Here is a 14,017-nt window from a genome sequence, read left to right as displayed (position 1 = left end):
GTGTTTATGCTCCACATAAGCCTCCTCCTGCCCTCTTCAACTAAGCCTTCAAGCATAACCTTCTATCCTTTCTCCCTCATGCACCTATCTAGCTTCCCCTTAAATATATCTATGCTATTTGCCTCAACAACTCCTTGTGCATCACTGATTTATTTCAAATATACTAAAGGTTTTGTGCTTAATTTATGGCAAGCTATAAAATAAACAAGTGACATTTTGCAGAATTGCTAGTATTGTTTGCCAGAATGCAGATATTATTCCTGGCAATGATGGTTCAAAATTCAGTCTCATTTGGGATTTTTCAAGTATTTATCCAGATTTGTTGAGTTAGTTCAAAGCTATCCTGTATTAAAGGGAGTTTAGTACAGCAAAGGGCTGATTGCCAAAAATACATGTCCATATTCTTCAAAGGGAGAATACATTTTCCATTGGTTTATTTTTTTACTTGCTCTGAAACTTTTTAGACTAATCTGTGCTTGAAGGTTGGTAAGTAGGGCCACAGTGTGCTTGTTAAAACTGTTGTCAGATTTCTAATGGTATGCAATACGTGGCATGTAGCATACAGAACAGTCTGATTTGCTCCACAATTTCCCATATGTTTTCTCTTAGAAATTTGGCTTTGGAAAGATAAACTGGTCAGTAATCATTAACCACCACATCCTGAAAATCATTCAATGTGATCAAATAACTTCTTTACTTCAACTTTATATTAAATGGTCATTTCTTTAAAAGTATATTCAAATCTAGTAATGTGTTTTATACAGAACTGTGCTGCATACATAAAGGAGAAGTGAATAGGGATTAGTCTGAAACGATTCAGAGCATGCAGAAAAATTAAAGTCCACAAATGGAAGGGAATAGAAGGCTGCTGTAGGAAGAGGGCATTAAGATGGGTGAAGGCATTTGGGAAGCATAAATATTGATGAACAAGTTAGCCTGTTTCAGTGATATACAGTCTATGTAATTCTACATAAGACATTTATATCTAGCAAGGATTGTGACAGTGGAGAATTGAATCAGACCATACAGTTGATACCCATATGATGCTGAAAGTGAATTCTGATGGTGTTTACTGTACATTAAAATCCATTAGAAATATTCATAATAAAAATGTTCAGTCAATCAAGTGATATGTTTTAAGTTTTAATCCATTTTAAAAGCTTGTGACATTTCGGTTAGAATTTTTGTTGGACAATGAACTATGAATCCTTTAAGTCATGTTATAGATATCATCCTATCTGTTTATTATGCAACAAACATGATAAGTATTCGATCTCCAGCAGATCTTGAACCCTAAAATCTGTAACCTCTTGTGTTTCCTTACTTTATTGCAGTAAAGGCTCATATCCAATGTGCAACATGTTGTGTTTCAAGTGTATTAGCATTTACTTTCTTTGAGGGGGAAACTGTCCATTGATTGATTCAGATTATTTGAATATTTAGCTACTCATATCTTTGATTTCTTCTGCAGTTGTCTGTGAGTGCATATCTCCCTCTCATGGTAAGGATTGCAATAACTAGATGATCAGACTACAGCAGATTTGACAGGAATGTTTCATTGTCGTTTTCTGTTACCATTTGTGTACGAATTCTTGATATATTGTTCCTACACATTTCCCTCAGCAAACTATAAAGCAACAGTATTTTCTATGCTTACTTTAATAAATAGGCTATCTGAACACAATAGTTCCAGTGTTATTTATGCCAGTGTCAGGTTCCTGCATGCAAGATATTTTCTGTTGTCCATAATGTTAATAATAAGGGGAAGAAAAACAGGTCGAACGCAAACCTTCACTCACTATACAGTTAGCTGCTTTAAAATCTCTTTAATGACTCCATGTCCATTTTATCTTTTCCTTTTCTCTTGTTTTCAACATGGCTTAGCCTTCTCTCCCATTTCTTTTTCCCCTCTCTACCAAATTATTAAGCAGCTTTTCATCCTGGCCTCTATTTAACTCCTTGTTTTCTCCTTCCATTTCTTTTGAAGGCTGCTTCTCTCGTAAAGAAAGTAAGTCTCCGCTTACTTTCCATCTTTTGCACATTCTTCCAAAACATTGCAGCAAAGACCACCTGTGAGTTTTGTGAAAAGCATGATTAACATTGGCAGTGCACACAGGCACTGAGCACTGATTTCCAACCTCTAGCACTGAATGCAAACCAGAATTCTGCTCGTGTAAAATATTAACTTCACATAATCTGTACACGTAGTCGTCTCCAATTTAAGCAATTTAATCTTTTTTCAATTACCATTTACAAGATTTTGGTCTTTTGCCTGTGGGTTGCTAGCTAATTTTCTTTTCCCTTAGCATGATTGCTGAAATATCTTTCTAGGATCATAAGGATAGTTTTCTAGCCAAAACAAAATGAAAACTCCCTGACCATGCACTGCTCAAATTATCATGCAGTTCCCATGTTTTCTTCTTAAAAAGAAATCCTGGTTGTTGATTGTCAAATAGTTTTTATTGTTTATTAAAAGTAGTTAAATATTAATGCATTACATACATGTAATCCATTATTTAGTGAATCTTTACAATGATTTAATATTTATTGTCTTCTGATATCAAGCATGGGGGGGATGGTGTAGGGGTGAGGGAAGGCAGAGGGGTGGGAGAGAGACCAAAGGCATGGTCGAAGAGAAGGGTCTTGAGACCAGCCTTGAAGGAGGCAAGGAAGGAAACAAGGCGAAGGGATCGTTGGATGGAGTTCCAGATTGTGGGGGCAGAGAGGCTGGCAGATATGGAGCAGCCGGAGCCCGATGAACGGAGGGAGCGGGCAGGTTGGTAGGGAGTCAGCAGGTCAGAGAGGTAGGAGGGGGCAAGGCCACGGATGGCCTTAAAGGTGAGGACGAGGATCTTGAACTCAATCCTCTGGGGGATGGGGAGCCAGTGGAGTCGGGCGAGGGTGGGAGTGATGGGGTCACGGAGCCTGGTGCGTGAGAGTACACCAGCTGCAGAGTTGTGCTAAGACAAGTGTCTCCAACCTTTATGGTCGGCCGACCAAATAAAGTTTTCTTTATTGAACTTTTCTTCATTTTTGGCTACTCCATGGGTATTGTGGCTCGGTAGTTACTGAAACTGGTGTGGACTCGCCTGGGTTGGTGCAGGACTTTGGTGGGCCACTTGTTGCTGCTCCAAGAAGTCAATTGTAATCGACCCATTGGAGTCCCCAATGCTAAGACTTGTGGCAATACAAAAGACAATCTAAGTTATTGTACATCATTGTTTTTCTCTGAATACTGTATTTTTTTATTACTGAATGATAGAGCACAGCCACTAAAATCACCAGGAAGAAGTTATAAAATATTCATAAACTCATGTTAATTTCTGCAATTTATATATAGAAGAGAAGCCTTAAATTTTAAACAAAAAGCATTTGGCAATGATAAATAATAATAATCCTTGCATTTGCATTTGATAGAGTGCCTTATCACGTTGTTGAGACGTCTCAAAGCTTCACAGAATATATTGTAAAGGGAATTCACTGTGTATTTTGGTAATTGAAAGCAGTATAATTATTTCAGCCATATTCCTATTCCCATTTCAGGGTAGTAGTGAATTCCAAGCACAAACAGGAGCTAGTTGCAATTCAAAGTAATGTATGAACTTGCGTGTAATACTGCTAAACGATTCATCACATTTCTGTATGTAAAAGGTGCCTGTGAATAGAAATTAGAGGCAACAAACTAATGTGTGATCGTTTATCATGAATTAAATGATTCACTATCAGAAATAAATACTGATGTAGTTTTTGACTCACTGTATGGAAGTTACTAGGATGCCTTCTTTTATCTTCCAGTATATATCCTGAAATGTTCTAGAAGTTTATCCTTTGTCAGCAAAGTACAGTTATTCTAGCAAAACGTTTAGCATCAATAATAGTATGACTATAGTGCTAATAACTTCTGGGATTAATATTCAAGTAATATTAAAAAGGGTGTTTTTTTTTAAAAAAAGTACAATGCTATAATTATATTGATACTATTCTGGCATGCCCTGCTATTCACATTGTTTTTCAAATGGACACGGTGATAGAGATAATTAATTGGATGGTAATTGTACATTAATATGTTGTTAAACAAGTAATAATGGAATTCTTGCCTGGTGGTGTTGGTTTTAAGAAAGTAAAATACAAATAACATAATGTCATACTTGCAATTGATCCAAATTGGCTTGGCAGGTATAGAGGTATAGCTCTGGGAATTAATTGTGAATGGGCTGGATTGTTTACTGCATTGAAACCTGCGCTTTTCTTACGTGTTCACGCAAATGGTGTGCAACAGACATGTAACTGAGTATTTACTTGCTCATTGATTAAATATACAGTATCTATCCTACTATCTGTTTAAATGGAATAGATTAAAACTGCAACAGAACTATATTTAATCAATCTTGTTGTTGCAGTGGATCTAGTAATTCCAGAACAATGTCAGTATAGGGAAGGTACTTGTCTGTGTAGATACAGTAAAATAGAGCTGTTTACAGAAACCTAAACTGCTTGGCATTATGTATTACTGCTTCAGATAACCCCAATTGCTGCAGTTGACTTCCTCTCTGTACATACCACAGTAAAGTACTGTCCATATGCTGAGAGCAGAGGTCTTCATAGGGATATATTCCTCTTGTTGGTTAATATATTGGCAAATGGAAATTAATCCCATTCTCCATAAAGAGCACTATCTGTTCACATTGTTCTGCTTCCTTTACTTCTTGAAATTTCCAAGATGCAACCCATAGGCACTGGACACACATCGAAAAGAAGCCGGTTGAATTTCCCAGTATTTCACAGGATTTCCAAAAAGACTGATTCCATTGTAGAAGGCTCTCTTAATTCCAGATCCCCTTGGACAGAAGTCATTTACATCAACGCTGCTAATATTGTTATTATGAAGGTATACTACCTGCACACAAAAAANTAGTTGTTTATATCTGTACATTAGAAAACATGGAAATCTTTTTGTTGGAATTTTAGTACTACCATTTTTCAGCTTTTATTTCCAAAACAAAGAGTTTCTGTTCTATAAAAACACATTTTTGCATTTGTTTATTGGCAAAACTGCTGCTTTAATAGAGACAAAAATGCTCAATTTTTAGATTTACTCTAGAATACGCTACAATAATTAAAATAAAAATGGAAACTATGCAAACTGTTTGCCTACTTACCTGAAGATATTTCAGTTCATTTAGACCAGGAGGAACTCTCTTAAGCTTGTTGTTTTCCAAATGGATCTGTCTTACATTAGAAAGATAGGCTAAACTGCCATTTTCAACCTCTTTAATTTGGTTATATCCCAAGTCCAGCCTGAAGAGAGGAAACAAGTAGGGTTATCAAGCTTAAAATGTTCAGGATACATAGCAATGTTTTCACCTCTATCCCAAGCCTGACTTCAGAAGAGCTCTCTTTTCCTTTCTCCCTATATTACTGTTACGGAGCTGGTATCTATACCCAATTGCTCAGTGGCTAGAGTCAGGGGGCTTTGAGGACAAAACCATATCCCGTTTATATTAACGAGTAAAATACGGACAACTCAAAAATAATTCAAACTATTCATTGGTGACAAGCATGCAAATGACAACACTTCAAAGCCTTAAATTAAGTCAGAATTGTAATACATAAAGGCATTTACAGGTCAAGCCGGACAGGTGAGCTGACCAATATCCTATTTGACGTCCCTCCATGGTCCAGCTGGACCCACCTGACTCAAACTCCCACCGTTTACACCTTTGGTCACATGCTCTGCTACTCACAAAAAGCATGGAAATAATTGAGACAATGAAGTGCCATGCTGACAAGATAGCAACACTTAACACCAGTGGGGTTGTGGACTATCCAGGATACACAGGCCGCCATGCAATTGGAGAGCCCTGATGGCACCGCCTACTCATTTTCTCTATCTATTTTAAAACAAACCAGACATTCTTACCTGTAGAGGTGTTTATATCGTCTAAAATCCTCAAGTTCCACCATTGAAATCTTGTTAGAGTCAAGGTACAATTCATAGAGGTTGGATGGTAGATCTTTGGTGAAAAATTGTACAAAGTATAAATATCTGAATCGTACTAGTTAGTTTTTTTATTAATAATAAATATACTTGGATTTGATATAGGGTCCCATCACATCTTCGAGATGTCTCAAAGCGCTTCACAGAATATACTGTAAAGTGAATTGATTGTATGTTTTGTAGGTGAATTATTGTATATTGCAATTTAACATCCATGAAGTGAATGACCAATTGATCAGAAAGACTGTTGGCCTGGATACCAGGGAAAACGCCCTGTTTTTCCCACAGTATCATGGGGTATTTATCATCTAATTGAACAGGCAGATGGGCCTCAGTTTAACACTTCACACACACACACAGTAGCAGGGTACTTTCTGTATTAATGTAAAATGATGCTAAGCTATTAAACATGACATTAGTTTTTACTTTCATTAATATCAAGAAAGTAAGGAAACGATACAAGTACAGTATTATAGCACAGACCAGCAAGCTTAACTCCCAAATGTTTGTCCACCCTGGTGTCTCCACTATTTAAACTTGGGCTCTTTACCTTCACACATAACTTTCACCCCCTTTTCTGGCTCCAGCATTGAACAAATTATGTCAACGCAATAATTGTTCATCTTAGCTTGCCACTGTGTGGAAATAGTACTGCACTGTGTAAGCACATTTCTGCCTTTAGAGAACATAAGGATGTCCAGCTTATTAGGGCTATTAAACTATGGGGATCCCTATATCCTCATATCCTGTTCCCTTTTCTACTGTATTTTCTGTTTCTCATCGACACTATAGAGTTACCAGCCGGAGGATTATTTGATTCCCCTGATATCGTGATTTGCCTAATTGGGTGGGGAGAGAAAGAAAAGAAAGGAATGGGAATGTAATTTGATTCACCTTTCTCAGAATGGAAATGTATCAGCTGATAACTAGTATCGCTCCCACTGTAGTTTACATTAGCAAGGAAGCAATGTCAGTGTCTACTGTTACCTGAATCCTGAACCTATGTTTGTCACTCTCACATCTGTTAAATGCTATTCTCTCACCAAAAACTAGTTGCTTTCATTAATATCAAATATCATTATATTAAAATCTCTTAAATTGGCAATGTTGGCGGAAACACTGAACGTGTTGTTCTCCTCGAAGAACAAATTAAATCTTGTTCACTTTTAAAGCCCTTCATGGTCTTGCTCCTCCCTACCAAGCTGTCCATGATCGGCGGTTGGTGGTTACATTGCTAGGTTACAAGAGGTTACCATTGTAACTGCTCAAGTTTTGCTTTGTGGCTTTCATAAATCTTTGGTTGTATCTAATAGTTGTAAATACGTTTGTTTCCCTGACCATTTCTCTGAATAAATCAGCAACAAAAAACGAGTAATTGAAAGCAAACTTACTCTTTGGAACTGAAGATAGCTTTGCCTGTGAAATCCTTATATAAAATAGTTGGGGTACCCCATTAAAAGCCTCAGGTTCAATACCAGGAGTGTCCAGCGGATTTCCACTCAACTCTGCAAAGTAATGGATTCACTATTAACAGATCTAAGAGTTTTGCTTGGAGTTTACTGCAGAAAAAATATAAATGTTTATTTCTAGTGGATGTGTTTTACAGAGGTTGTTATTACTGGTTTTAATTGCAAACTTATTTTAATCAAAATAACATCAAAGCTTGAATACTCTGAAGTTGGCAAGAATGAAGCAAATGTGAACAGGTCAAATTGGGGAATAAATATTCCTTTAAACAAGGTTAAGATGGACTCTGGGAAAAGGTCAAACAAGAGGGGTTTTGAGCTAAAAACAAATTAATGGGAAACAATTATCTGAGGAAGGAAATGAAGAAGCATTCTGAATCTAAAATGCTCTTATCTAAAACTAAGAAAATAAATATGGGAAATGTCTTCTCTGAAAAGGAGATACTTTGGTTTCCTGAGCACAAATCGAGTGGTGAAGCTCTGGGCAGGCAGGTGCACCCACTGTAGCCCAGGGTCAAGATGGACGACATTTAGAACATGTAAGGAAATTAGTCTGTTGAAATTATCCTTGTGCAATAGCCTGTTTCAGGACCACCTCTGACAATCAAAGGCTACTCCCCAGTACTGCACTAGTGTATCAGCCTAGTCTATGACCTGAAGTCCTGATGTGGGCTTGAAGTCATGATCTTCTGACCCAGAAGCAAGGGCGCTACCAATTACCTATCTTCCCATTACAGTATCAAGCTGTTTCTTGAAAGAGTCTTATCAATCACCCCTCTAGTTAACCCTGTTCCAGTTGTAGAAGTAAAATTATGTTTATGTAAAACATCAACCACGTAAGCTTACCCAAAACGTGTAAGTGCTTCATTCCATTAAAAACATCCTTCTGTACTTTCTTAATTTTGTTGTCATCAATTCTTAGTTCCACAAGTGATTTGGGTAAATTGGTGGGAACCTGAGGCATCAGATTCCATGAAAGGTAAAGCAATTTCAAGTGCTTAATCGATTTAAAAGCTTTTGGATGCATTTTATGTATCTGATTATTAATCAGAAAAAGTGCCTAGACAGGAAAAAATAGTTTTACATTCTGGACATAAAATGGTGCTAAATCTAGTTAAATATGCAAACAGAAATACTGTATTATTGTCCTGACAGATTGAGCAACAAATTCCATTTAGGTACTATTTCATGTGAATTAAATACTTTCATTCTGCAGGTCTGGGTTGTGCAAATTAGCCTTTCACCTCTGGGACCTGGGTTGGATCCAATCCAGATATATTACATGAAAATGTTCTGTTTGTACAGTTCAATTGTGTCTGAAGTACAGTCAATTAAAGTGCAGTCCAGGTTCAGCCAAGGTTATGTGTCACTGAATATTATGAGCAAGGGCCATTCTCTCCATTGGAATCCAGGCATACTTACTTTGGTGCCACGACTGTTGAAGGAGATAATTTTAATGAACTGATCATTAATATTCACACCTTTGAATTGGAGAGTTCTGAGAACCAGATCCAGTGAAGCCAAAAATGTTTCTTTCTATGTTAATGATATCCGAGGAAAAGGGAAGGGGGAGAAATAAAAGGAGCACATGCCTTCATGTCTACAAATATATAACACTACATTTCACAGTAATTTCTGAAGCGCTTATTATATATAACATTACATTACACAGTAATTTCTGTGAAGCACTTTGAGATGTTTCAATAAAAGTATAAGGTGCTATATCAAGGATTATTTATGATTCAATGCACCTGGAACAAAGCAAGAGCTAAATGAGAACTATTTTGTAGTCCCCACCAAGCACAACATTCCCACAGTTGATTTCATTGTTTGTATGGATATCTCTAGTGTTATAATGTCCTTAAATTTCCCTAATGCCAGCAGTAGCTTGCTTACTTTCCCAATGTTAGTATTCTGATCTGACGGCTCAAGATAACAAACCCAATCAGCACTGCTGTGATCATAGCTGGGCAAAACACATACTTTTCTGAGTCTCACTGCCAGTTCCTAAATGATAATAATAATAATCCTTGCATTTGATGTAGTGCCTTATCATGCCTTTGAGACATGAGTTGCCTATATACTTTGTGGGCAAAATGCGACAGCCAATTGCACACAGCAATGTCCTACAAACAGTCGTGGATTGAGTGACCAAATTTTTATTTTATTGTATTTTTGAAGGGATTATTAATCTCGGAAAGCGATCTGCCAATCCACTAACAACCGGGTTCATACTTACTGCTAGGTAAGCAGAAGCGTGTTGAGTAAGAAAACTTGCCCAACATTTTGTCCTGCTGAGAATTGAACCCAGGTCAATTGTAAAATGAATTGTGAAATAGTATTTTCTGAGCGAAACGCTGAAGCCAATTGCGCACAGCAGTGTCCCAGAAACATCCGTGGACCAATTTTTTTAAAAAAAATTTAAGGAATTATTACCCCCGGAAAAGCGATCCGCTAATCGGGTTTCTACTTACGGCTAGGTAAACCAAGGCGTGTGGAGTAAGGAAACTTGTCCAACATTTCGCCCTGCCAGGAATTGATTCCAGGTCTCTCGCCTGCGTGGCGAGTGCTCTAACCACTGAGCTATGGGACTGTTTGGTGTATTTGAGGTATATATATGCATTATGTTGCTTATGTTGTCACTCTTGGGGTTGCTTTGCTACACCTCCAGTCAAAGAACTAAAAGTACAGTTCATAATGAGGCTTTACATTCAACTTTGTGGGGAAATGGCAGTGCGACATTAGGAAGGTCTTTAAGAGGTAATGCTCCAAGTGATTTATTTTTCTCCCTATAAGTGGAAAATTCTATTCATGTGGAAGTCAACCTTTTTTTCCAAGAATGAGATTTTTATGTTCATTTCTGAGCTGAATAAACGTAATTGGAATTCAAGAATTAACAAAAGAATGGATAGCACAGGGACATGGAACCATATTGGCTTACATAGAGTGAAGGAAGATTCTTGAAATCATTTTCTTTTATTTCACTAATTTTGTTGTTCTGAAGATCAAGCATGACCGTGCTTCTGGGAATTTGTGCTGGCACTGACCTTAAACCTAAGAAACAACAAATTAGTTTCTGGTTTTATATGTTTACACAATAATATACAATCACAATATTACTGATTCCCGTGTTCCACTGAATATTGTGCATCATCTGAATTTCATCCATAGAAATGGTTGTCTTATTATAAGCTATGGTCTTCTGCTTACCACACTCGTGAAATAGTCATGCTAAGCAGGGGAGGTGAGGTGTTTAAAGATCAGTATAATTTAGTTATAACAGTAGTTCTCTCAGAGAGCTTTGAAGGGTTTCCTTTCAGTGAGTAGGATTGCTCTGCCCACTCAGCATCAGCTTGGAGGCTGCTTGGAACAGTCCACAGCCTGTGGTTGTCTAGTTTCAGGTTCCAGTTAATGGCAGCCATTGCTGTTAACATTTCTTCAATGTTATGTTTGTAGCCAATTTCTGATAGCTGCAAGATTTACTTTTGCTACCTCTTGTATCACACAGCTCTCCAGTATGTGAAGCCTGAGTCAGATTCCTGTTACATAGAATGCTTGGCAGACCTCATTTGAAGTTGGGGCACCCAATCTTAAGAAGGATTTTGGAGTATTTTGTATTTTGGAGTATGGCCAGATCTGATTTACTATCTTAATACCTAAGATGAAGGGTCTTAGCTATAATCAGTGCGACAGTTTATATTCTTTACGTCTGAGGAGGTTAAGGGTTGATTAGTGCTTTAAAAGTAAACTGGTTAAGGAGAAAAGGCAAGGAAATGGGAATGAAAGAACTACCATGATTTAATAAAATTACTGAAGAGGCTAAATGGCTTCCTGATTCTATATTCCTAAATCTCAATTTAAATTAAAAAATAGAATCTTACCAGCATCTGAGCATTGGACTACCCGTATATGACATGTACATTCCAGTGGACAAGTGAAGATCGGATGGTGTGCAGTAGGTATTGCTGGAATGTCGTATTTTACCATGAGAGGACTGACTTCATCCTGAAGTAATGGTTTTGTGGAACACAGAGACACAATGGACAGGAGCGTAAAGACTTTCATAGTGCAATCCTGGATTATGCGTCTAGTTTACAAAGTGAAGACATCAATAATAAAGCAACGTTAGAAAGTACCAATATCCAGCTACTGATAATTATACCTTGCAGCTTATTATTACAGGCATTGTGTGCTGAAACAATTACATATGACTTGATTGCTTTTGGAAAGCTTTTTTGTGATATTTCTTGCATATTTACCAATAGAATGAAGGTATACAGAATGCTCACTACCATCAATAAACCGGTTAGTATTTTTATCACGATAGACCATTTGCTATAAGATTTGTGTGCTGAATGTGCTCCATGTACATGCAGTAATGCTCATCAGCAGAGCAAGTATTTTGATGTTACACCTTTTCTAAGTGTTTAGGAAAGAAGGATTTTGATTGCTGTCAAACGAATATCTAATTAAGATAACTTTGACTATCACCGACACTATTGAAATATAATGTTGGCATCAAGGGCTAATTACACTTATTTTATTTTTTAATGATTTGCAGTTGATAGTCTGTCTAAGTATAATATGGCTCAAATAAACACTTAGAAAGCCAACCCTGTATTTTACCAAAAAATCTATTTAAATTTAAAGCAACTCTTGACTAAATCTTAATACAAGAACAGTGTCTTTTGATTCCTGATCTTGTTTACAAATATTGAACGTAATTTAATGGCAATTTATAAATATCGTGCCAACCAACTCTCAACCTGCAATTTTGAAACAGCACAAATGTGGTTACAGAGAATCGTTTGGAGTGGGTGAATTATTTCCTTGGTGAAATGTTTGCTTAGTAAAGGCGTACAACAAATGAAGAAAGCTTCCTACTTGTACAGTAGTGAGCTGTCAAGCTGAACATGATCTGCAACCATGTTCTCTATCCTCTGGATACAATATAGTGCATTGGAGCCAAAAGTGCAATATTGTGAGAAACAACAGGAATAAATTTTACAAATCATCTGCCATGAAGTTCATTGAGAAAAACAGTACTGATTTTATTCATCCCAAATGATAGCATCAAAGTGTTTATGATTGTCTTTTGAATAAAACATTTATTTCAACTGGATTTTTTTAGTTTATACCTTTGATAAATATTTTTGGTTTGTGGAAATGCATTTTTATTATTGTCTTGTAATAATGAATGCTCCGTTTAAACGGAACTCAATGAATGGAAAATTTTGAAAATGCTTAAATGACATTGAAAGTTGCTTGTTCAAATCTCTTCTATTGACTCAGATAATTGAAGTGTGAATGGTAATTGTGTGTTTATTTTTCATAGAAAAATTATAGAATTTTTACACATTAAACAGTCTTATATAAACGAATGCAGAAGAATATAACATTAATAAAATTAGGCAAGATAATTATATTTTACATTTCCACTTTTAATCATTAATACATAGATATCTATAGATTTTAGAAATAGGAATTTGAATTTGTTACACAGAGTGAAGCACTTTTCTCGTTAGATTTCTTTCATAAATTCACATACCTTTCGGAAGCTCCGAAGACACTTCTTGTCCACCCAAAAAACATCCAGGTTCGTGACAATTTTTATTCCGAAGATATTAAGTATTGGAAGAATTCTGTAGAATTTAAGGCAAATAATACTAATAACTAAAAAGGAAGTTGTGCTGTGTCCCAAACAGTTGAGTAATGTTTAAACAAATGTGCTCATGGATCATCTCGTCGTACTCCTCACAACCAAATTTTGAAAGCGCATTGTAACTGGTCATGTGTTTTCCATCAGTGCTTGTAACTGATCCAAAATATCTAGCTGGATTTCTGGATGATTTCTATAATTGCTAGGAAGTCCTGTAGTCCAACGGGAGTGATTAAAAAATGGCATCATGCCAATCTAAGTATTATTGCTGGAGGTGTCAACAAGTGGATTAGTTACAGGGAGCTAGAGATTTAAAGGACAGGACTTGCTTTATCTGAGTGAAATATTTTTTCACACATCGATATAAACTGTTTTAAGTAAACTATCGCATTCTAACAGATTTATTGAAAAGGTGTTCAGATTTCTTCTCCGTTCTCTCTGCTGGGACCACCTGTCAATCCATTTATCATTTGTTTAATTTGTATTAATGTGTAAATATTTTTTATCACAGAATATTCAATCCATTTTAGAAAGTCTGCATTTCATTCCAGCTTGGAGGGTTGGGTTATTTATTTATTGATGTAAATATCTTGGACCTCGAGAACATCAAGGTAGCTGGCATATCACAAGCAGGTCTGCAAAGATCCTTGCACCACCCTGAATGCAGGTGTCGAACAAATAGCTGATGAGGAAACTCTGAGGCATGAGGCAACAACTGCTGGAAGGCGTTACCTGGAGTCTGAGTTCGAGTACATCTAGCACTAGGAATCCATCTTCATTGGTTTGTAGATAGGTAAGCAGATACTGCTCAAGCCCCACACCTCCAACTGCATCACTCAATGGGAAGGGATGTGTGTCTGAGCTGTGGACAGGAAGATGGTGGCAATGCTCCTG

The 14,017-nt window shown here is 36.8% G+C and overlaps 2 protein-coding genes across 3 annotated transcripts in view; one reads left to right on the top strand and one right to left on the bottom strand.

Annotated features, from left to right (window-relative positions):
• The window catches only part of LOC103188779 (centromere protein P), a 64,481-nt gene that overhangs the window by 28,182 nt on the left and 22,282 nt on the right, over nucleotides 1–14,017 (top strand). The window lies entirely within an intron of this gene.
• On the bottom strand, nucleotides 4,559–13,060 carry aspn (asporin (LRR class 1)). 2 transcript variants are annotated; one of them, XM_007908882.2, is made up of 8 exons: nucleotides 13,013–13,060; nucleotides 11,346–11,551; nucleotides 10,406–10,518; nucleotides 8,311–8,524; nucleotides 7,390–7,503; nucleotides 5,921–6,014; nucleotides 5,160–5,298; nucleotides 4,559–4,897 (listed from the first exon to the last, which is right to left on the bottom strand). In XM_007908882.2, the coding sequence occupies exons 1-8, from the start codon at nucleotides 13,054–13,056 to the stop codon at nucleotides 4,700–4,702; spliced, it is 1,122 nt and encodes a 373-aa protein (XP_007907073.1). In that variant the 5' UTR covers nucleotides 13,057–13,060; the 3' UTR covers nucleotides 4,559–4,699.

Source organism: Callorhinchus milii, unplaced genomic scaffold, assembly GCF_018977255.1.
Source record: "Callorhinchus milii isolate IMCB2004 unplaced genomic scaffold, IMCB_Cmil_1.0 Scaffold12, whole genome shotgun sequence".
Lineage (NCBI taxonomy): Eukaryota > Metazoa > Chordata > Chondrichthyes > Chimaeriformes > Callorhinchidae > Callorhinchus > Callorhinchus milii.
The sequence above is the reverse complement of the archived record's forward strand: the minus strand, read 5'-3'. Positions and strand labels throughout refer to the sequence as shown.